The sequence below is a fragment of the Danio rerio genome, chromosome 11 (genome assembly GCF_052040795.2).
Source record: "Danio rerio strain M-AB ecotype USA chromosome 11, GRCz13ab, whole genome shotgun sequence".
Lineage (NCBI taxonomy): Eukaryota > Metazoa > Chordata > Actinopteri > Cypriniformes > Danionidae > Danio > Danio rerio.
Genome location: NC_141031.1, coordinates 41,724,073 through 41,748,114, shown reverse-complemented (window position 1 = coordinate 41,748,114; position 24,042 = coordinate 41,724,073). Strand labels below are relative to the sequence as shown.

Here is a 24,042-nt window from a genome sequence, read left to right as displayed (position 1 = left end):
AAGTTAAAAACATCCTAAAAATAAAAATGTGCTAGACTCACCAATGCAGTTGTCTCTATGTTCTTCGAAGCCAGCGCTGCACACGCATCGTCCAATAGGAACAAGCCACTCCCCCTCAGCGCTGCAGTACATCTTGGGCGTGTCTCTTTCCTCAGCGTGATCCACACACTGACCCCGAACCTCAACCAATGAGGACGAATCTGCGCCCGTCACCACATCGGTGAAGATGGCCAGGTTGCGCGCCATTCCCGTGCAGCGTTTATAATACACCCGTACCGACACGATGGCGATGCACGCTCCGATATCCTGGAAGGCCAAGTAGAAGCCACGTTTTCCCAGCGGCCCGACGCCACGGATCTCAGTGTTAAGTTTGAGTCTCCGCACTCCCAGATCCACATTGGTAAAACTCTCGTCTGCCGCGATGGTGTCGATTTTAGAGAACTGGCTCTCCCAGATGCTGGTGCCCACGTCCCGGTCTGTTTCGTAGTAGTAGAGGTTGAAGGTCTCTTTGCAGGTGCCAAGGACGCCCGGCATGCTGTTGCAGTCGCGCAAGGTGAACTTCATCTCAATGTAGATCCGTCGCGCACCGTCCCGCTGGATCCAGTTGGTGCGCAGCCAGTTGTTCTGACTTGGGCTCATCACGTTGCACACCTGGTATGTGTGGATGGGGCTGAAGTACTCGTCCATCTCATTGATTGCATCCCACTGGTGGCAATACAGAGAGAGAGAGAGAGAGAGAGAGAGAGAGAGAGAGAGAGAGAGAGCGAGAGAGAGAGAGAGAGAGAGAGAGAGAGAGAGAGCGAGAGAGAGAGAGAGAGAGAGAGAGAGAGAGAATGAGAGAGAGAATGAGAGAAAGAATGAGAGTTGTTATTGTTTATTTATACTAGAAAGAAAATAAATTATATTACTTGAAATAAAATAAAAAACAAGGAAAGAGAATGGGGGTTATTAATATGTACTGAAACTAAATCTGCAAAAGAAAATAAATTGTATTAACTGAAATAAATGTTAAAAAAAAGTCAAAAAATTCTGCAATATAATATAATATTATATATATAATATTATAAAAGGCAAAGTAAATGAGTGTTTTTAACTCAAACTTAATCTTTAAAAGAAAATAAATCGTAACCTGAAATGGACAATAAATGAACAAACAAAAAAACATAAACCAACCAATCAACCAAACCAACCAACCAATTAACCAACTAACCAACCAATTAACCAGCCAGCCAATGAATCAACCAACCAATCAACCAACCAACCAACCAACGAATCAACCAACCAATCAACCAACCAACCAACCAACCAACAAATCAATCAACCAACCAACCAACCAACCAATCAACCAACCAACCAACCAACCAACCAACCAATCAACCAACCAACCAATCAACCAACCAACCAACCAACCAACCAACCAACCAACCAACCAACCAACCAACCAACCAACCAACCAACCAACCAACGAACGAATCAACCAATCAACCAACCAACCAACCAACCAACCAACCAACCAACCAACCAACCAACCAACCAACCAACCAACCAACCAACAAATCAATCAACCAACCAACCAATCAACCAACCAACCAACCAACCAACCAACCAACCAACCAACCAACCAACCAACGAATCAACCAACCAACCAACCAACAAATCAATCAACCAACCAATCAACCAACCAACGAATTAACCAACCAACCAACCAACCAACCAACCAACCAACAAATCAACCCACCAACCAACCAACCAACGAATCAACCAACCAACCAACCAACCAACCAACCAACCAACCAACCAACCAACCAACCAACCAACCAACCAACCAACCAACCAACGAATCAACCAACCAACCAACCAACTAATCAACCAACCAACCAACCAACGAATCAACCAACCAACCAACCAACCAACCAACCAACCAACCAATTAACCAACCAACCAACCAACGAATCAACGAACCAACCAACCAACCAACCAACCAACCAACCAACCAACGAATCCACGAATTAACCAATCAACCAACCAACCAACGAATCCACGAATCAACCAATCAACCAACCAACCAACCATCAAACGAAGAAACGAATGAATATAAGCAAACAAAACAAATACAAAAAAATTATTAAATTAAGTTAAATTTTTTATTTCTGTTTATTTTTACATTTTTTAATTTTATATTTTCTTTCTTTAATTTGATGTAGTTTCTGACATTTTTCATTTTGTTTTACATTTTTAAGTTGAAGTTTTAAAATAATGAACCTAAACATAAAAAATAAACAGACAAATATAAAACTATAAGTTTAAGTAAATACAAAAATACAAATAATAATAATAAAAAATATATAAATAAAATTTGAATAGAAGTACTCAATATGTATTAGAAATTTATTACAAATAGTTTTACATCTAAACATTACTAGAAGAAATATTTTCAAATAAAATAAAAAAAATAAATGTAGTTGTAGTCATTATTCATTTTATTTTACATTTTAAGGTTGAATGTCTAAAATAACAGAAACTAAACAAAAAAATAAACAGAAAATCCAAAAAATAATAACTAAGCTACAAAACAACAAAAGTTTATAAATAAAGTTAAGATAAAGACAACGTAAAAATTACATACAATTTTGAAATATTGTCAAAATAAAATAAGTAAATAAATAAAAATGTAGTTTAAAAATAAAGAGAATTTAAACAAAGATAATGTAATAAAATTTTTACAGAAATACACAATATTTATTTTGCAAATTTAAGTAATTTGTATAGTAATTTTAATGTATAGTAAATAGTAATTAAAACATTAATAGAAAAAATCCTGGCAAAATAAAATACATTTCCATAAACAAATAAATAATTAAATGGCCTAATAAGCAGTGACACATTATAGCATTCACTAAATAAAAAAAAAACTAAAAAATAAAATTGCAGATCATGAACAAAAAACAAAATACTACAGTACTACTAACACATCTTTGTTTGTAGATTTACATTAGATTAAGATTCTTATAAATCTGCCCAGTATTAATTCAACAGTATTTCACGTTTTAGAGCAATCTGCACGAGAGCTGCTTCAAAACGTTTACATATGCACTGCGGTGCGCAAGATTAATATCATGATGAATGTGGCCAGCATTTCCTTAATAACGTTCAGAAATTTTATGCGGTTTAAGCAGTTTTTCTATGCAATGCAAATAATCAGGCATGAATAAATATTTTATTATGAGTTGCAAATGAACTTAAAGATTCATATCATCAGCCTGGAGCGGAAAAAATGAAAATGCGGATCAATGTGGATGAAGCCGTCCAGGACCAGAGTTTTATCTAGTACCATGCAGCAAAGACAAACAAACAAAATAACTAACTAAATCAAGTTCATTTAACTGCAGTAGAGTGAGCTGTTTTTAACATCAGAGCTTTTTCTTCTTGTATTGAAGTTCATTCATTTTCCTTCTGCTTAGTTCCTCGTTTATTAGGGGTTGACACGGCAGATTGAACCGCTAACTATTCCAGAATATGTTTTAGGCAGTGGATGCCCTTCTAGCTGCAACCCATCACTGGAAAACAAGTACGGCTGATTTAAGTTCATCCAATTTACCTATAGCACTTGTATTTGGACTGTGGGGGAAACCCAAGCCAACATGGGGAGAACATGCAAACTCCACACAGAAATGCCAACTGACCCAGGCGGGACTCAAACCAGCAACCTTCTTGCTGTGAGATGACTGTGCTAACCACTGAGACCCCTCGCCACTACTTGTATAGAGGTTTTAAAATAATATAGTATTGTGCTCGCAAATTTTAACACACACACACACACACACACACACACACACACACACACACACACACACACACACAAGCGCGCACACACACACACACGCGCGCGCGCTTGTAAAAAATGGGATTAATTATTTATTTATGATGTTGTATTTAACTGATTGCATTAATCTGTCAAACTTTATAGTCAGTCATGCATAACTGGTCATTTATGATCATCCCTAATTGAAACTATTAAAATAAGGGCAACAGAGTATAAAATTCATAGCTTAATCAGACCCTCATTATTGTGTTTCAAAAAACCGAGTGTTTTTAATAAATCAATCATAATTAATGGGACAGCGTAACATTTGCAATTAAAGGTAACACAAATGAAAAGCTTTTAAGAAAAAAAATTAAGAGGCCGCATTTTTGGGGGATTTCTACTTTGAGAAAAAATGCTAATATTTATTGCATTCTATAAAAGTATGACAACAATTATTCCAAATTTAAAATAAAAACATTGTCATTTATTTTCATATCATGCACTGTAAAAAAGAATGCAGGCATCCACACAATTCCTTCATGTTGTCACAACACAAATCAATTAAGTTAACTTAATTTTTTATGGTCAATCACCTAAATTTGTTAAATCAATTAAGTCCCCTCAGAAAAATTAAGAATAAAACTGATTTTGCCAGGTTTTATAAACTATTTTCAATTGGAGCACATGATATAATTGATCGCGGCTGGTCTCTCATCCATAATCAGTAATAATCCAATTAGATTGATCCAAGTCTACAATAAATAGAGCTTATCTTTATTTCGAAAAAAAAAAACCCTTCCACCCCATCTCCTCCTTTTCCTCCTGTACCAACGAGAGCTCTCAAACCTGCCTGAATCCGGACTCCCTTATATGCTCATTGACCAGGTCCAATTATCGACCAGGACCAATTATCATTGAGCTCGGGGTTCTCTCCCGGGACAACATGCTAAACCTGCTAACAGCATCAAGCAATATCTAAGTGTAAACTCTTGAAAAATAGGTAGTTTGAACATTTAGCAAAAGTCATTTTTTAAACCATTTATTGTCATTTTTATAATGAATTGTTTAGGAAATAAAACTGGTCAGAATTAAAAATGTCTACACTTACACTACACTTGTATGGTGTTCATGAGACTGTCATGATTCCTTTATAATCCTTGATATAATTCCTTTATATAATAGTTTGAAATGCCTTTGTCATGACAACTTGATATTACAAAGAGAAAAAAAATTGTCATAAATCTGCCATAAACATGATTGTCATGTGGAAATAGTGCCCGTTTTCGCGTACAGCCTCAGTCCTGTCAAATAATAACAACAACAACAACAATAATAATAATAATTCCTTACATTTAAATAGCACTTTGGACACTCAAAGCCCTTGCTTAGCTTCAATGGGTGACCATGGGAGAGTGACAGAGAGCTAGCAGCCGGCAATGAATATCTAAATGAATGAGGAGTCCTGAAATATCAAGAGCTCCTCACTGAACTCACACTAAAATTATATTTCAGATCATCAATTAAATCTGACGTTACCAGTCACATTACTTTTTTTTCCAATTCCTTTTTATTATATTTTAAGTAACATCTGCATACATATTTCCATGTGTTAGATCAAACACAAACCAACAAACAAATGAACAAACAAAACAAAAACAAAACAAAAGACTTCTCAGTATTTTACAACAAAATACAATATCACCTCTATTATTAATCTTCTAGTAAAACATTTCCAAATCCACCACCTTTTAAAAACAGGGTAAAAGGTCCCCAAACTCTATCAAAAATTATATATCTATTTCTTATCATATAAGTTATTTTTTCCATTGTCATGTTTGTTACCATCTCTTTCAGCCAACAGCCTATAGTTGGTGCACATATACTTTTCCAATTTAAAGAAATAAAGGCTGATTTATACTTCTGCGTCAAACACCGGCGTATGCTACGGCGCTGACGCATAGCCCTTCGCCGTGGCCGTCGCCGTCACTGACGTGCACCTCTCAAAAAATGTAACTACATGTCGCAACAACGCGTATTGGCTGACAATCAAGATCAGACAACATTTGGTAAAAACAACATTTTTGCTTTAGATTTTTTGGTCCTTCTCTTTCTAAATGAATGACCCAGAATATTTGGACTGTGCTATGTGTTAAAATAAAAAGAAAATGACAGATTTTTCTGCTGTACAACCCCTCAAAAACATTCAGTACAAGGTACTACTGCCTGACAATAATTAGATAACATTTGGTAAAAACAACAATTTTGTTTTTGATTTTTTTGATCATTTTCTTTCTAAATGAACGACCCAGAATATCTGGACTGTGCTAGGGGTTAAAATAAAAAGAAAATGTAGTATTTTTTGTTGTTGTTGTACAACCCTTAAACAACAACACTCACTGCGAGTTACTATTGGCTGACAATCAAGATCAAACAACATGTGGTAAAAACAAAATTTTTGTTTTTTAATTTCATGGTCATTTTCTTCCTAAATGAACGAGCCAGGATATCTGGACTGTCCTGGGGGTTAAATTAAGAAGAAAATGTACAATTTTCTGCTGTACAACCCCTGAAAAACAACATTCAGTGCGAGTTACTATTGGCTGACAATAAAGAATCAGGCAACATTCGGTAAAAACATCATTTTCGTTTTTAACGTCTTGGTCATTTTCTTTCTAAATAAACGACCCAGGAAATATAAACCATGCCAGGGAAGAAAATAATAAGAAAAATTTCAATTGTCAAATGTCTGTGATTGGTCGGCTTGGTAGCGCTGACGAGTCTGGGCGGGACCGAGAGCCGCGGGAATGGCGCGAACCCAATGTAGCGATTGTTTACAAGTGTGGAGTCCCGTGAAGGAGCTCCGGATGGAAAGTTTTGTTTTGTGTTTACCTCATAGTTAAAGTTGCTGCACGTCGGCCGGTTGTTGCCTCAAAATGAGCGAGTTTGAGCCACTTGTACATCCCGGAAGTGTTCAGGAAAAGCAAAAAAGCAGCGAAGAAACTCGACACAGAGAAACATTTACACCTCACTGCCAACTAGCGTTTCGGAAGTGTTAATGCAGACCATCAGAGACAACGCGCAGAAGTATAAATGCACAGCCACGCGCGTTGCATGCGCTGTGGGTTACGCCGGTCACCTGACGCAGAAGTATAAATCAGGCTTAAGCCGTTTCGCTTGTAGAATACATATATTCAAAAATATTTGCTCCGTCTTTTTTAACTTGATCTCCTTGGGATATAAATGAAATAAAAAAATTAGTCACATTACTTTTGTTTATATTTTGGTTCATATTCTCCAAAACATAACATTCACATGGCCACCAATGAACTGATTGTCAACTTGTGGTGATGTCTGGTACTGCGGCCAAACAACATTGCACTGAAAGCTCATTTTTGACACATCAACTTCTAATTTGGAATATAATTTGTTCCGATATTTTGCTTTGATTTTCTGCAAAAATTAGGCTAAAAAGGAAACTAAGGTGCATAACTTTTGTTCTATTAAACTTATTGAACTTTTCCACTTTAGCCACAATGACAAGTGTCTTCTTTTAAATGAGATCAAGTTTCTATCTATGGACTAAAGCATTGAATACTGGCATTTATTTAAGCTGAACCTATCATTTTCATGTCTGTGTTTAAGAAGGCCACAGTTAATAATGTGAAGGACCAAAAGCATTGTCGCAAAATGAAGGCGAATGAGGTGTGCGTAGAGACACAAAGAAAAAAAAGGGCTCCAGACGGAATGTCAGTATATAAAGAGTCAGGAGTAATAATGTGGTGTTTTTCCTCATTGATAGTAATGCAGTGAACCGTCCGTGTATTTCTCCACTGTTTAGTGTCACACATCTCCATCTGCGCACTTGTGGCCTTTAGTCTCAGTAACAGCAGCCAAACAGCACCGCTTGGCGTTATTTATTATTATGTATTTATGCAAAACTGCTGGTTTGTGGCCTGTGTTGAGCCTCGGGATCTTCTGTTATTTTCCCGCTGCTCTTCAAGGCCAATCTCGCATCGATTTCCTCCTCTGTGGATATTAATACATGCTCTTACATGAGATAAACAACAGGCAGACACGAAAACAAGGCAGGAAAAGTCTTTGACGGATCAGATACTACAAGCAGCGAAGAACAACAAAGCAACGGCATGTTTTGTGGGTCATACCTGCCAGCAAAAACACTGCTGGAAAAACACTAAAATACTCTGCTGAAAAAGATAATTAGTGGCACTTACAAAGGGAAGCAACAGTTGTGTTTTCTGGAGGAAATGGACAAAATAGGGAATAATTAGTTTCTGTGTTTGAGAAAATCTCACATTTATTTATTTAATAAATACAGTTAAAACTGAAATATTCTGAAGTATTGTTACATTTTAAATCAATTGATGTCAATTATTATTGTTTATTAAAATGTTTAGTGTCACATGACCCCTGAAAATCTTTCTAGTATGATTATTTGTTGCTCACAAAAAATTAATTAAATAAATATTATAAATAATATATAATTAATTATTGAATAATTTTGCGATTTAAATATATATATATATATATATATATATATATATATATATACACAATTTATTATTTATTTATAATTATAAAATGTGTAATTAGAATTATTACTATTATTAATGACTAAAGCAGTTATTATCAGGTATTTAATTTGTTACAGAAGCTTTCAATTTCATACAAAATTTAATAAAATAATCCTTAAAAATTCAACCACAGTTTACACTACAATATTATTTCTAGCTTATTAGTAAAAATGATTAACTATTGATAATTACAGTAGTCATTCATTTTCGTTGGGTTTGTCGACTTATCAACTTATCCAGCATATTCACCCAGAGGAAACCCACGCCAACACGAGGAGAACATGCAAACTCCACATAGAAATGCCAACTGACCCAGGCAGGGATCAAACCAGCAACCTTCTTAATGACATTAAAACAAAACTAAACCTGAAATTATAATAAAATTTTATTGAAATTGATTTATGAATTTGTTAATGAAAATACATACAAACAAATAAATAAACAAGTAAAAAAAAAAAAGGAAAAAAAAAAAAACATTGGGAAAAAAAAAATTAAACATTTTTTTTTTTTTTTACAGTGAAACCAGTCAATATTCAGAAAATTACCGGAACGACTTTACCAGTAAATAAAAAAAAAAAATGCTGTTCAAACAGGTGAAAACGTTCTGGAATTTTTACAGAAAAGACCGTTCATACATCCATTCCATAATACCGGCAAATTCTGACATCATTAACCAGAAATGAGCTCTAAACAGCTGTGCTTGTATTTGTATACATAGAAGGGCTCAGGCTTTTGTTGATGGTTTCACTTTTATTTAAAGTTTTAGCATTCATGCAGCTGCTTTTGTCCCAGGGATATCTAAAGTCAGAAGCGCGAACCACAGCTAAAGGTTTACACATTTGACTACATTACAAATTCTGTGGATGGTTTATTGTGAACAACTTTGATGAAAACATATAGAGAAACACTTTCGCATGTCGAGATGTACATAATATGTGTGCGTGCTGGCGCTCAACGGCTGCTTCCTGTGCTCACACGTCAAGCAACTGAAGCAGAGCGTAAAGGTGAACAAACAGCAGTTTATCACAAGCATTTTATCGATCATTTTTTTACACAGTTGGCATTAAGAAGGAAGATGGAAACATCTGACTAACATCTAGCAGCTAAATCTGTCTGGAAAAATATTCAAAGGCTTTTATTTTCAATAAATAATGTGAAAGAGTCTGAATGTTCTGATTGGCTGGAGTAGACGTCTCACGTCAGCATGTTCTAATCGTGAACACACTTTTTCCGTCAATTTTCCTTCTGTGTTCACACAGCGCAGCATTTCAACAAAATACCGGTAATGTTACATCTTCTCTATCTGGAAAATAGCCAAAATGAATGTACCGGTATTTTTAAAAAAGGCCAGTTCACACATATAGACCTTTCTGGAAATCAACATATAAGTATAATAACATTTGTCTGCAATCAACATATAAGTATCATCACAAAGAAAAAAAAATTACACTACAATATATTAAAAAATATATTTTTTTATTTAATGATAATTCCCAATTATATTTCATAATATTACAGATATAATTGATTATTTAATGATAATTCACAATAATATTTCATAATATTACAAATATATTTGATTATTTAATTAATCCACAATAATATTTCATAATATTACACAATTATTTTATTATTTAATGATAATTCACAATAATATTTCATAATATTACAAATATATTTGATTATTTAATGATAATTCAGAATAACATTTCATAATATTACAGATATATTTGATAATTTAATGATAATTCACAATAATATTTCATAATATTACAAATATATTTGATTATTTAATTAATTCACAATAATATTTCATAATATTACACAATTATTTTATTATTTAATGATAATTCACAATAATATTTCATAATATTACAAATATATTTGATTATTTAATTAATTCACAATAATATTTCATAATATTACACAATTATTTTATTATTTAATGATAATTCACAATAATATTTCATAATATTACAAATAAATTTTATTTAAATATATTTCACAATAATATTATATATTTTTACAAATATATTTGATTATTTAATGATAATTTGCAATGATATTTTATAATATTACAAATATATTTGATTATTTATTGTTATTTCACAATAATATTTCATAATATTACAAATATATTTATTTAATGATAATTCACAAAAATATTTCATAATATTACTGTATGTTTGATCAAATAATGGTGCTTATAAAAATCCTAACACTGGTATATTTTAATAATGCTGTCTTATTTTTTTATTTTTTAGCTTTTTTGTTGTTATTGTTGTAGTTGAACAGGCCCCCACATAAAAGTGTGAGCTTCAGCAGTTCAGCAGCCTTGGGTCCATCGGCTGCAATGAATGCATTAGAGAAGCAGCCGTTTTAATTGAAAGGGAAAACACTGACCTCAGACCAGCCTTAAACCCAGCCACCGTGAACCTGAAGTTGAACCTAAACCCCCTCTGAAAAGAACAGCAGATCAGCTCACCTCGGCCCATTGGGAATGCAGAAAAAAAAAGAAAAGCCCAGCGCGCTAATTAAACTGTTGGAGAGCCGACACACAACTTTGAGTCTTTAGTGCTTAAATTGAATTTGTCCTTGCATTAATGATTAGATTAGAGAGTGTGTTCAAATCTAAGAGTTTTCAGGTTGACTGCGGGGTTGAACTAATTTGCTTCATCCTTTCATGAGCTTCCCCATAAAAGTCTGCGTTTTTTTTTTTGTTTTGTTTTAGTCACGTATTGGACTAAATATCAATTGGAAAATGATTGAAATTAATCAAAAAGTGACAACAAAGTGATGATCTTTTAATCTGTTTCACAAACCTGTATTACAAACCCCTGATGCTAGTCTAGGGAAAGGTGGGGTTTGACATTTACATGCAATTAAAATTAATTTATACAAATAGTTTATAAGAGCAAAATATGTCATCATCAAATCTTATCACAAATCGAAAAACAAGATTATTTCTCTTACCCCATTGGCAGTTTAATTTGCTTGATTTGAGGAAAAACTCACTTCATTTCGGCATATTATTTCTTAAAACAAGACAATATGTTTTGCTTGTCTAGAAAACGATTCTTGATTTAAGAGTTTGTAGATATTTGGATTAGATACAAGACAAAAAATCTAAGTAAGAAAAGCATTTTTTGCAGTGTAGGCTAAATAGTCCGTAGTGTGTGAGTGAATGTGTGTGTGGATGTTTCCCTGAGAGGGGTTGCGGCTGGAAGGGCATCTGCTGTGTAAAAACGTGCTGGATAAGTTGGCGGTTCATTCCGCTGTGGCGACCCTGGATTAATAAAGGGACTAAGCCGACAAGAAAATGAATGAATGAATGTTTGCTTGTCAATTTCAATTTGTCAACCTATTTAACTTTAATTAATGCTTCAAGAAATATAATTATTTTTCAGTAACGTTTTTTTAACTATTAAACATTTGCTTTATGTTAAAAAAAACACAAACTATTTTCATTTTAGCTATAAAACCAACACATCAAATAATATAAAAATAAAATACAACAGCTTTTTAAAGAAATGATAGTCCTTGTAATAATAAGATTTAGATTGGAGAGTGTGTTGAAATCAGTGAGTTTTCAGGCTGACTTAGGGGTTGAAGAAATTTGCTTCATCCTTTCACTAATAGAAGTCTGCGTTTTGTTTTAGTCGTATCACAAATGAGACGATCAATGGAAGACAATGATTGAAAAGAATCAAAGAGAAAATCCTTCTGCTCTGACATTTTTTCATGAAATTGAGACACGTTTCATGTAAATCCAGCTAATCTACATGATCTCCATATCGATATCTTAAGGATAATAATCTTTTTAAGTGCAGATCTTTGATCATTTCACTGTCTAACATGAGAAATATGCTTGGACTGGACATTCGTTTCATTAACTGATATGACTTGATGCAATATAACATTTAGTTAAATTTTAAATTTGTATTTATTTATGTTGTAAAATGTGAATTGTAATAAACGGCTACTCCTATTAATTTCAGGGGGGTTTTACTAGATTTTTTTACTATAATTATTTATTAATTGTCATTTTAGCTTTACTAAACTAACTGTAGTGACTTTTATTTAGTTTTTTATTTAGTTTTTATTTAGGTTTTATTAGTCAACTAATTCTACTTTGGTTTTGTACATACAGATAACGACACAATTCTTGTGTGAATAAATTGTTTAAAAGAGCAAGGACATTTCTCACTGTGTTTTCTATTGTATTTTTCTTCTGGAGAAAGTCATTTATTTTAGTTTGGCTGGAATATATATTAAATTAATTTAAATAATAATAATAATAAAATAAATAAAGTCAGTATTGCTTTTTTCTATTGTCTACAGAGCAAAGTACTGTTGTCTAATAATTTACACTGTAAAACATAGTTACAATTTACAGTTAAACTTACAATAACTTGCTGGCAATTTTGCAATAAACTCATTGTGGATATGTACTCCTGTCTACATTTCTGGAGAGTGCAAATTATGTAGCCAGAGGTACATCTGACTGCATTTAGTCTTAAAAATTAACGCTCTGGGGCGGTATGACACCGGCGACTGCTTCTGTTTCTATCCGCAATACCAGCTGACCGCTACCACCGTATGGACGACTTTTGCGGTGTTACAAGTTTGGCCAGTAGCTTGCTGCGTACGATGGTGGATTTGGGACGTGGAGCAGAGTTGACTGTGAGTTGACTGTGATGGTTCGAGTCAGGAAAAGAACGAAAGCAAAAAAAATAAATAAATCAATAAACAACTGAAAATGTAATGAAATCATGTGGGCGAGAAGGCTTCTTTTTTTAGATTGCTTTAGAAAACACTATCGGCTGGATTTAGGCATAGGGGAGGGTTGCTCGGCCAGTCGGTCGGGCAGTCATTCAGTTGACGACAATCTGTCCTGGGGTGCGTTTCCCAAACAACAAAGTAACTCGCGGCTGAACTTACATAGTACAATGCATCGTTTGGGAAAAGAACGATGTGGTGACGAGTGTTTCCCCAAACCCATAGTTTTTCTTTCGCAGATCTATTGTTTGAACTAAGTTAGTTATAACATAAAAGCACCCATAATCACGCTCTAAATGGGGTGGTTGCAACTTTAGAAAAGAACCAACAATTTCATTGTGCAAATTATATTGTTTTAAACAAACATGCATTAAAATGAAAAAAAAAACTATATTACTTTTGGTAAAAACATGCAGTCGTTTTCCATCTTAATTGAAATATAGAGCACATATAGAGAATGTGTTTCCTTTACAAATATTATTGAAAATATTAAATTCTATTCCATATATTAATATATTCTATTCTAAAATATAAAATCACTTACAAAAGCTAACCCATATTCTAATATTATATATAAATCATATAAACAAACATATAAGGAGGTGATTTATTAAAATAATTAATTTAATATTTATTATTAATTAGGAAATGAAAATAAAAAAGTCAAAATTTAACTTTAATAATAACATTAATAATATTAATGATGATGATGGTGTTGATGATAATAATAATTATTATTATAATTATTATTACTATAATTATTATTGTTATTATTATTATTATTATTATCATAAAGTAGGGTATTGTTTATTTATTATTTATTTTTTGAAAAACCTAGCTTTACAATTCGACACATGCAAACCACTGCAGAAATGTTCTAACCAACAGGCCCATGTCATATACAGTACAGATACTTAATAAATAACTCACTATAAATTAAAAGCATAAATGTATGCTAAAGTATGTTTTTTTTTTTTTTACAAGCTTGAGACGTAACATAAATTCCGCTTTTAAATAATAGGTTACCTATAGCTTCCGCCATGAGACTTTGTTCAAAATGACATCATTGTTTTCAAAGTGCACTGTAAAGGGAGCGCAATTGTCAACAGAGAGATGACCTTAATGCTTTTTTTTTATCATTCTAAGCTTAAATGTTAGAATGTTCTAAATTAATAGGGCTTAGGGGGATAAGTGGGAAAAGAACACAGCCAGGAACTATGTTTCTAACTACAGTTTTAGAGGTGTAGACACGCATACAAGTGTGTGACGCAGTTTGCGAATGTTCGTTGGAACGATGGATTTGGGAAACGGCAAATCAACAAACTCTGTTTGTAACAATGGAACTTGCGACCTTAACTGGCAAATTATTTTTTATTGTACTGAGTAACTCTAACTTGCCTAACTATTGAATAAACTTAGTTAAGTCTTTAAACTGCACATTAAGCTAAATAGTAGCATCTTGCAAAATAAATAGAAAAATATTATACTGTATATATTGTACTATAATTGTCGCAAAGGGAGAATTAATTTATTAAAACTTTATGTTTTAAAATCTGTTATATTACTCTTTTTTATTTAATTAGCAATATAATTTTAAATATTTAATTATAATAAAGCATATTTATTTATTTAGTTAGTGAAACAGCTGACACTTCATCCAATATATTCATCACACTACAGACCCTCGTTAACTCCTAATTCAGCATCCTTGTTTGGATAAAACATTGAAGTGTGTGCTGTTTATTTTGGTTGTGAATGAGAAGAGCTCTTTTCTCCTCAATGCATCCATTCAGAATCCTGTTCCTGAAACCAGCACCAAACAAACAGCTGCAGACACACAAGCGGAAATAAAGCCATCCGGAAAAGAGAAGATGCACCAAAAATATGCACAAAAACAACATTTGCTTCCACTTCTGCCATACAATGAGCTGCTGCCCAAAATAATATGCAAATGACACTAACACAATTGAAAAGAAAAGTTCCAAAAAATAACTAACTAAATAACTAACTAACTAAATAAATAAATAAATATAAACACTGTCAACATTTACTCATGTTAATCTAAATTAAATATACAGTCACCGGCCACTTTATTAGGTACACCTGTCAAAATGCTTGTTTACACAAATGCCTTGTTGATACCCGAGATCAGAGAGGAATGGCTAGACTGGTTCAAGCCAATAGAAAGGCAACAAAAACCACTCGTTACAACCAAAGTATGCAGAAGAGCATGTTTGAATGCACAACACGTCAAACCTTGAGGCGGATGGGCTACAGCAGCAGAAGACCACACCGGGTGTCACTCCAGTCAGCTAAGAACAGGAAACTGAGGCTACAGTTCACAGTACAGTAAGAAAAAGAGAAAGAAAAAGAGAAACATGCTACATCCCAATTCGCATACTTATACAACGCCCAAAAAGTACTTTTATGTAAAGGAAACGTTTATACTTTCGAGTGTGCAAAAGAAGAGCATGCAAGCTTTGGGACATACTACTTCCTCTTTAACAGATCGTTGTGTTGCTTAGTTATGCCCCGTCAATCATCCTCACATCATCCACATTTCTGTCGTATTTAATTTCCTACCTTATTGGAAAAGCAGCAGCAGGTTAATCTCCCATTCATGGGTCTTTTATGCAGAGAAATCTCCTCAGGTCTTTGGATAATTATGCACTCAGACATTAATGTCCAATCGTGTCTTTATATAAGTTCAGTATTGTTGTTGCAGATGAAATATAACACAGATAATGCCATTTAAATATTTTCCAGTTGGCTAGATATTGACGGTCATACAAACATCTTTACCGAAGCCTCTTGACGATTGGTCTCGCGCGTCCATCATGTTTGTAGTTTATTTACACTTTTCACATGTGTTTGTAGCACTAATCGTATTTACGTCCAACACGCAATGTGGGCAATATCAGCGGTTAGAGTATGTACGCTTCTACACTTAAAATTTTTACCGGAAATAGCAAACCATCCGGTAACCTCTGGCATACTCTTTTCAACATACTATGGTTTGGGACATTCTCATTTCATTTTCAAATACTATTTAGGATGGATAGTATGCGGATTGGGACACAGCAACAGTTTAATAATAATAAATAATTTCCTGAGCAGCAAATTGATCATGTGAAACTGAAAACTAGAGTAACGATGAAAATAAGCAAAGAATAAATGACTTTTTAAAACATATAACATCCCAAAAATTATCTCAAATTATTTAATAATTTTTTTTGGGGGGGGGGGGGGGGGGTTATTGCATTAAAAAAAAATTGCAGCTTTGTTATATATATATATATATATATATATATATATATATATATATATATATATAAGTGCTCTTCTAAAAGTTTTGAATGGTGGGTTTGTAAAGAGAAAATCCCATTTGAAATGTGCTTTGACAAAAGCGACACGCAGCTGTCCATCCTGGGCTGGTATTTACAGTGACACAATCACATAGCATCAAGGCAGACGTTTAATCTGGGAAACGTCTCCATCTGCTTTGCTCATGAGAGAGAAATCTTGATTTATGCTGAATTTCCCGTCTGCTGTTTGCGTTGCAGAATTTGACAGCGATAACCTTTGTGAAGCGTGTCTGTTAATTGTGTGTGTCTGCCGAACGCTGCTATGAGCTTATAAGGACATCTCCCTCTAAGCCTCAGCCACTGTCATAGTCATACTGACCCCACAATAAATCTAATTTGCTTTTCATTTACACGCCCTTCGTCAGATCATCCAAGGTGTAGGTGATTCTTTTTTTTTTTTTTTTGTCAGTTCAAAAGAATATTAAGGACATTTTAGCTGAAACCATAGTCATTCACAGCAAGATTTTCTGCAAAGTTGTTGCAAACAATTCATATGGGTTGAATTTAAACAAACAAATTAAACTTTGCATGATCAACTTAACTTGTTTGTGTCACAGGCACCAGAAATCTAGCCCATGCAGATCATTGCCCTGCTGAAAAATCCAGCTTAAACCAGCCTAGGCTGGTTGGCTGGTTTTAGCTGGTCGACCAGGCTGGTTTTAGAGGGGTTTTGGCCACTTCCAGGCTGGTTTCCAGTCATTTCCAGCCTGGTCTTAGCTGGTCAGGCTGGGAGACCAGCCTAGCCAAGCTGGGAGTCCAGCCAAAACCAGCTTTATCCAGCTTAAACCAGGCTGGTCAAGCTGGTTTTAGATGGATTTGGCTGGTAATTTTCCAGCCTGACCAGCTAAGACCAGGCTGGAAATGGCTGGAAACCAGCCTGAAAATGGCCAAAACCCCTCTAAAACCAGGCTGGTCAACCAGCTAAAACCAGCCAACCAGCCTAGGCTGGTTTAAGCTGGATTTTTCAGCAGGGTGGTGTTATGGGTTTGTGATTGGTTCGTTCGGTTTCCTGGGTTTTGCTTTCTGTTTCTTAACAGGTGACTCGTTATGATGCAGCAGGTGCGGCTAATCTTTAGGCTTTATAAAAGGAGCTTCCAAACTGTGTTGGAGAGACCGCTTTGGAGGACCGTTTTTTCGTTTGACTTCCTTTGCCTTACCCACCGCTTATATTAATTTTGTTTATTTGAACTTTGCTCCTGTATAATTTGTCGTATTGAATATTGTTATGTTAGATAATTAATTTGTTTACTTTGATACCACTTTTTGCACATTATTTTATTTTATCATTTTTGTCTTTTTGTAACCATTAAATAAATATCTTTTTACATTATTACATTCAACTTGGTTTGGGTTCCCTTCATTTTGTTGCGTGCTTGAGCCGGCACGTAACAGTGGAGAACAACAAATCTGCTGGTATATGGACTAAAACATCCAGTCATGCAACTCACACACACACCTGCTTAAATTCTCCATTGATTCCACTCCTACAGCTGATGCTGCTCATTGACAGATAACACACACATATACACGGCTCACTTTAAGACTCCTGAGTCTTGTTAAACATTACTGTGAACATTAGGACACGTTTGTCTTGCCATGTACCAATCTTTGCTTGGTTTTGTTTGTTAATTCATGTTGTTTGTTTATCCTAGCCCGCATCCTACGACTTTGTGTGCTTTCACCCACTTTAACTGTAACCAGCACCCCATAGCTGCAGGACCAGATGGCTGCCCACCCTCATCGGACTATATCTACAACCCCTGTTCCCATCCCCTGTTGCAATGTTATCTTTATATCTATATGTTTATGTGCTTGATTCCTGGGGCTTTTTTTCTCCCAGATCTCACACTGCTCTAATTCAAGGGTAATGTGAGAGGGAGTTTTTTTTGCCTCTTTTTCCCCATGTATACATTTCCTCTTTCTAAACGCTACCTCTCTTCGACCTGTCTTCCCATGAAATGTGATGTTTCTGTATGGTCGGGGGGTCCAATTTCACTACATGAAAGTGTATGTGACAAATTAAGGCTTGATTGATTGATTGATGTCTGCTGTCTGCCTTTGACCATCCGCCTGCTTATTGACTATGATTCTGGATTACCTGTATACATCTGTTTGCTCCTTTGTTGACTGTTTTTGGCCAGAAAATTCTTTGCATAATAAAACCTGCATTTAGATCGTCACTTCTTTGTCAGCGTCCCACTTCACATAACAGTTTGGTTCAATTCAGCCCAAATACATTGTCTACAACCACTTTGCAGAAAGTTTTGCAGTGAATGACTGATTTCAGCTAAAAATGTCTTTAAATTTTAAGTAAATCCAAGGAATCATCTTTCAATCATTGTTTTCAGTGTTGATGATTCATTTTGGGAGTCAAAAAACATATACAGACTAAAGAAAATGATTATCTGAGGATCCTGATGATACACTGAGGTCTTATTAGGTGAAATTATGTGCAATAATGAACATTATTTACAACATCACTGCAAAATAATAACAATAATAATAATAATAATAATAGTAATAATAAAGGTTTTCTTTAGAAAAGTCTATCACAACTTGTTTATTTTATTCTTTAAACTGAGAACTTCTGGGTTATAAAAAGTCTCCTGAGCTTCGAAAGAGCAATAAAATGTTCCTCTGAGCAGACGTCTTCACTAGCCACTGATATAATGCTCGTGCAAACACATTTTCTTGACACCAAATATCTACCAACCTTTCGGACCCTCTGAAATATTTGCTCACGACCTTTGCTTTTCTGTGGCTACTTCCGAGATGATGAAATCCCAGTATTTATTCAAGCTCCCGTAGTCTTCCCGAGCGGACAGACACGACATCCAGCTCTTCTTAAAAAGATCAAGCTCTTCTACAGGATGAGTAGATGATATTTCGATGTAATTACATTCAAAGTCATCAAGAAGCTCCAATAAACCATCAATGTGGATAGTGTAATTTATACTATGCACATGAATTGTCATTATCAATGTTTTAAACATTCAATCATTCATTTTCCTTTGGCTTAGTCCCTCATGGGGTCACCACAGCAGAATAAACCGCCAACTATTCCAGTATCTTCCAGCCACAACCCAGCACTGGGAAACACCCATACACTCTTACATTTACCGATGCCAACACAGGGAGAACTTGCAAACTCCACACAGAAATGCTCAAACCAGCAACCTTCTTGCTGCAAAGCAACAGTGCTAACCGCTGAGCCCCCTGTAATGCATATTGCTGTCCTTTTTTGTCTGGCTTTCTCTGATATCTAATCTGTTCGCCAAAAATGACATTATATCCCTTGCAATGTCTGACACCGGCGCATACACATTGTAAAAGCCATGCTAGGCGCGAAAGCTTGACAGGCGTAGCAACAGTTACTAAGGAGGGCGGGGCTTAGCAAAGGGTTAATTACCTTTCCATTTTTCATTTAAAAAAATATCTCTCTATATTGTTTTAATTCATGTTTATAATACACGTCACAATCTATTACTATTGTTATTAGCCATTTATCGCATAACAGTCTCTCATTCTAAACTCTCCCAATCTAAATCTCTATTACTCATTTACTTTTGTATGCAGGCCACATTTTCACCCGCATTCATTTACATCGCAGTTTGGCACCCCGGGGGGTTTTCTCAGCCCTGACACGAATCCGGCGAGCATGATGCAATCACTGCACATCTGCAAACACTCATGACCGTTCGACCCGATTCAGGTGCTGCAGTCGCTCCACAAAGTAATGCAGAGCACCCCTATCTGACATCTGGAGACGCTGACAGGGGGGAGTGGGTGGACATCTGGATGCATCCACATCATCTCCCTCTCAAAGTCCATTTGTCATCGTCTCCGTCTGTCCTATCGATTGTGGAGGGGTGGGCGAAAAAAAAAAAGCATGTGGGTGTCAATAGACGTGTCACAGCAAAACATGAGCCAGATAGAGACATAATGAAGTCATGGGACAGCGGCTGTCAGGGGCTGACTGATTCGGCGCGCAGTGACAGCCGATGGCGACTGGAGCCCTCCAGGAAAATGTGCAGAAGGCAGAGATTTGTGCCAGGGTCGACCGAGGGTCAGCCGTATCACTGCCAGCCTCAATTGGACTGTAAAAAGACATCTCACTATGAGTTCATGAAGGGCCATAAATGATTCAGTGGTTGCCTGACTGCTGCGACGGTCCATAACAATGCAGGAGGACACAAACCCGGCATCCATCATTAGTGCCACATTTGAGTGTCAGGAAGACGGGATTAAAAATTTAAGGATCTGATTTACCATGCAGCTCACTAAGATGATTAGTGGGGTTTGCCAAGGCAAGCAGATCTACATATGGAGTATCACTCCATCCATCCACCGTCCGTCCGTCCGTCCTTCCGATTATCTATCTATCTATCTATCTATCTATCTATCTATCTATCTATCTATCTATCTATCTATCTATCTATCTATCTATCTATCTATCTATCTATCTATCTATCTATCTATCCATCCATCCATCCATCCATCCATCCATCCATCCATCCATCCATCCATCCATCCATCTATCTATCTATCTATCTATCTATCTATATATCTATCTATCTATCTATCTATCGTACGTGCTGCAGCCATGGTATGGTATTAAAGTTCCTTGATTATTGTGCTGGAATGAGAGTATAGTTTCTAGACATATCGACCGAGAAAAATAGCACTAGCAATAGTCACTAAAGAAGAGTCGAGCATTAAAAGAAAACAAATTTAGGGTTATACACTTTAACTAATCTATTAAAAAAAAAAAAAAGTTCCTAAAAAAAGATCAAGCCTTAGCCTGGTCAGAAGTCAACATAGGCTCATTCTGAAAACATAGTCGAGCAATTCCGGATGTGACTTTTGCAGTAAAATCTTAAGACAAAAATTCACAAAGAAAGTGAGGCAACAGTACGAGAAAGCGCCGGCGTCTTTCGAATCTGTGGTGTGAGGACATTTAGATTTTGCCGGTAAGTATAATGCCAATAAAAGAAAAAAGGGTGAACAAAAAATAACTGTGTGCAAGCATTGCTTTACACGTATAACCATGACTGCACATCTGCAGCGCCATCACCCAGCAATATCACTGTCTGAAGGCAGAATAGCAGAGAAGGTAATTAAGTCCTCTAAATAGCAACAATCCCTCGCTGAATCTTTCAAGCAAACATACCCAACTGGTTCCGAGAGACACAACAAAATAAGAAAGGCAGTGCGGGTGTTTATTGCTAAAGATTTGCAGCCATTTTCAGTGATTGGAGATGTGAGCTTTTGTCATCTTATAAAAGCACTTGATACGCATTACAGACTACCGCCTCGCATTTTTTCAGCACCGAGATTATTAAGATGGTTTATTTATGTTTACTTTAGTACAAATATGTTTATTTGAAATGGCCAATTCATATTTATTAACTTCACATGTATGTTTATTTTCAAAGTGTAGGATTTTATGTGTTCCCCAGTTTGTACAGGGGCCACCAACAGCTGTGAGATTTCAGTGTTCATTTTTTTAACCAATACACTAGGAACTTGTTTACTTTTCTTGGCTTTTAAGTAAAACAAAATGAGTTTTGCAATAAATCACTTTAATTCTTTTCTCTCCTTAACCTCTTACTGTTCCTATTGCCTATATAAAAAACATGTGTCAAGCCATGAGAACTGAACCGAACCGAAAACCGTGTTTAAAAAAAAATCGAGGTATGTATTGAACCGTGGGGTAATTGTATTGTTGCATCCCTAGTATTTGCATTATAAAAACTCAGATTCATTTACATTTAATTTCTGTTTGTTTTTGTTTTTGTAGCTCAGTAATAAAACAAAGAAATTAAACCATTAAAAATGATGATCTCTGTTAAAGACATTCTCCTCAACACTCTTCATCTTTCTCATTTTCTTCTCAGATGGAATAATCGGCCAAATCAAAGGATACAATGGGCCAACTTTGACCCGCAGGCTTTACTTTGAGTATCTCTCAATTACATCTATCATTTAATTTAACAGCTGCACAGGTTAAAGTGATTTGTATTTTTTTTTTAAAACGGCTCAATCTGAAGTATGTAGCGGGCTGGCAGTGTCACCTTGCACAGTCTGTAACCAACCGAAACCCTGGAGAATCTGTCATGAAGGGACGAGATGCACTGCCACTCTTTGGCTCCAGCTCTGGAGGAATCTGAGCAGTTAACAGTACAGCAGAACTGATCAAACACTGTGCTTTTTTTTTTTACAGTTCGCAAGTGTCCATAACCTGAACTGTGACAGGGGTTACTGCCAAAGTGCAAGACAAATTCAGACTGCTGTATAGTCGCATTAGGGTTGACGCAGAGGGCATTTCTCCACACAGACTGGATGGTGACTACTGTACACACACTACATTTAGACTTGGACTGAAATTCAGCATCTTCTCAAGAAGTGCCATGAGATTTTTAATGACTGCGAGTTTAAGGTGTCATCGAAAGGACAGTGCTTTTCACAGTGTACTCTCTCTGTCACTACTGTATATCTGAAGCAATTAAAATAAAGTTTTTTACATGTTAGTGTCAGTATTGTTCGTTTTTAGGATATCTACAGCATGAGCTAGCGCGCAGCAAAACAGTGACTAAGTTCACATTTATTATAACAAACCTGATATAAACATGTAAAGCTTGGAGTTTGTCACTTCTGCCTAAATGGATCAACGGCTTTATTCACGTCATCTCACACTTCAGTTTCTGATCTAATCATCTGACCAATCAAATGCTCTCTAGTATCTGACATGCCCCGCCCCCTTTACATTTGACACTCTTGAGCTCAACCACTCTGACTGGCAGAGATGTAATTGAACAAATAATGCTACTGGCTTTTTTTTTTAAGGGGAGGAGCTACTCTAGGTCCCATCCTTTCTCTGGCTGCATCCGCAACTGCATACTTCCATACTATACTGTACGCTAAAATCAGTATGCGAGCCGAGTAGTATGTCCGAATACATTGAATTCAAAAATCAGTTTGCGAGAAGTACCTGGATGACCTACTACTTCCGGTGAGGTTCTGAAGTGCGCATCCTATGCACGCTGCACTATCCCATGATGCCCCCTGAGAGAATTCATGAATGGGAGAAGTGACGCAACTGACGTAGGTAGGTCATGTGACCATGCCAAAATGGCGAATGTAGTACGTCCGAATTCCATTCATACGTCTTAGATTCATCCTGTATAGAGCGTACTTATCCAACTGCCGACTAGTACGTTTAAATTCAAATGCAGTGCCTACTGAGTAGTAGGCGGTTTCGGACGCAGTCTCTGTTTCAATTGAGACTATATCAAACAGTTTTACATTTTTTCTTTTGAGGAGAAAAAAAAAAGTTTAAAAAAGGCTGAGTGACATGAGTATATTGTTTTCGAACACTCTAATGCTGCGTTCACACCAGACGCGAAACGTGTGATTTACATGTTAAGTCAATGGAAATGCGCGAATAGACATCCTGTGGCGCGAATTGCGCGAATGGCGTGATATGCGCGAATAGCGCGGC

At 35.6% G+C, this 24,042-nt stretch overlaps 1 protein-coding gene across 13 annotated transcripts in view; it reads right to left on the bottom strand.

Moving 5' to 3' along the window:
• epha8 (eph receptor A8) overlaps nt 1-24,042 on the bottom strand; it is a 336,681-nt gene that overhangs the window by 69,671 nt on the left and 242,968 nt on the right. For all 13 annotated transcript variants that reach the window (XM_087274196.1, XM_087274198.1, XM_087274200.1 and 10 more), the window contains one exon: nt 42-705. In XM_087274196.1, the coding sequence (XP_087130322.1) occupies nt 42-705 (664 nt within the window). The remainder of the gene's footprint in view (nt 1-41; nt 706-24,042) is intronic.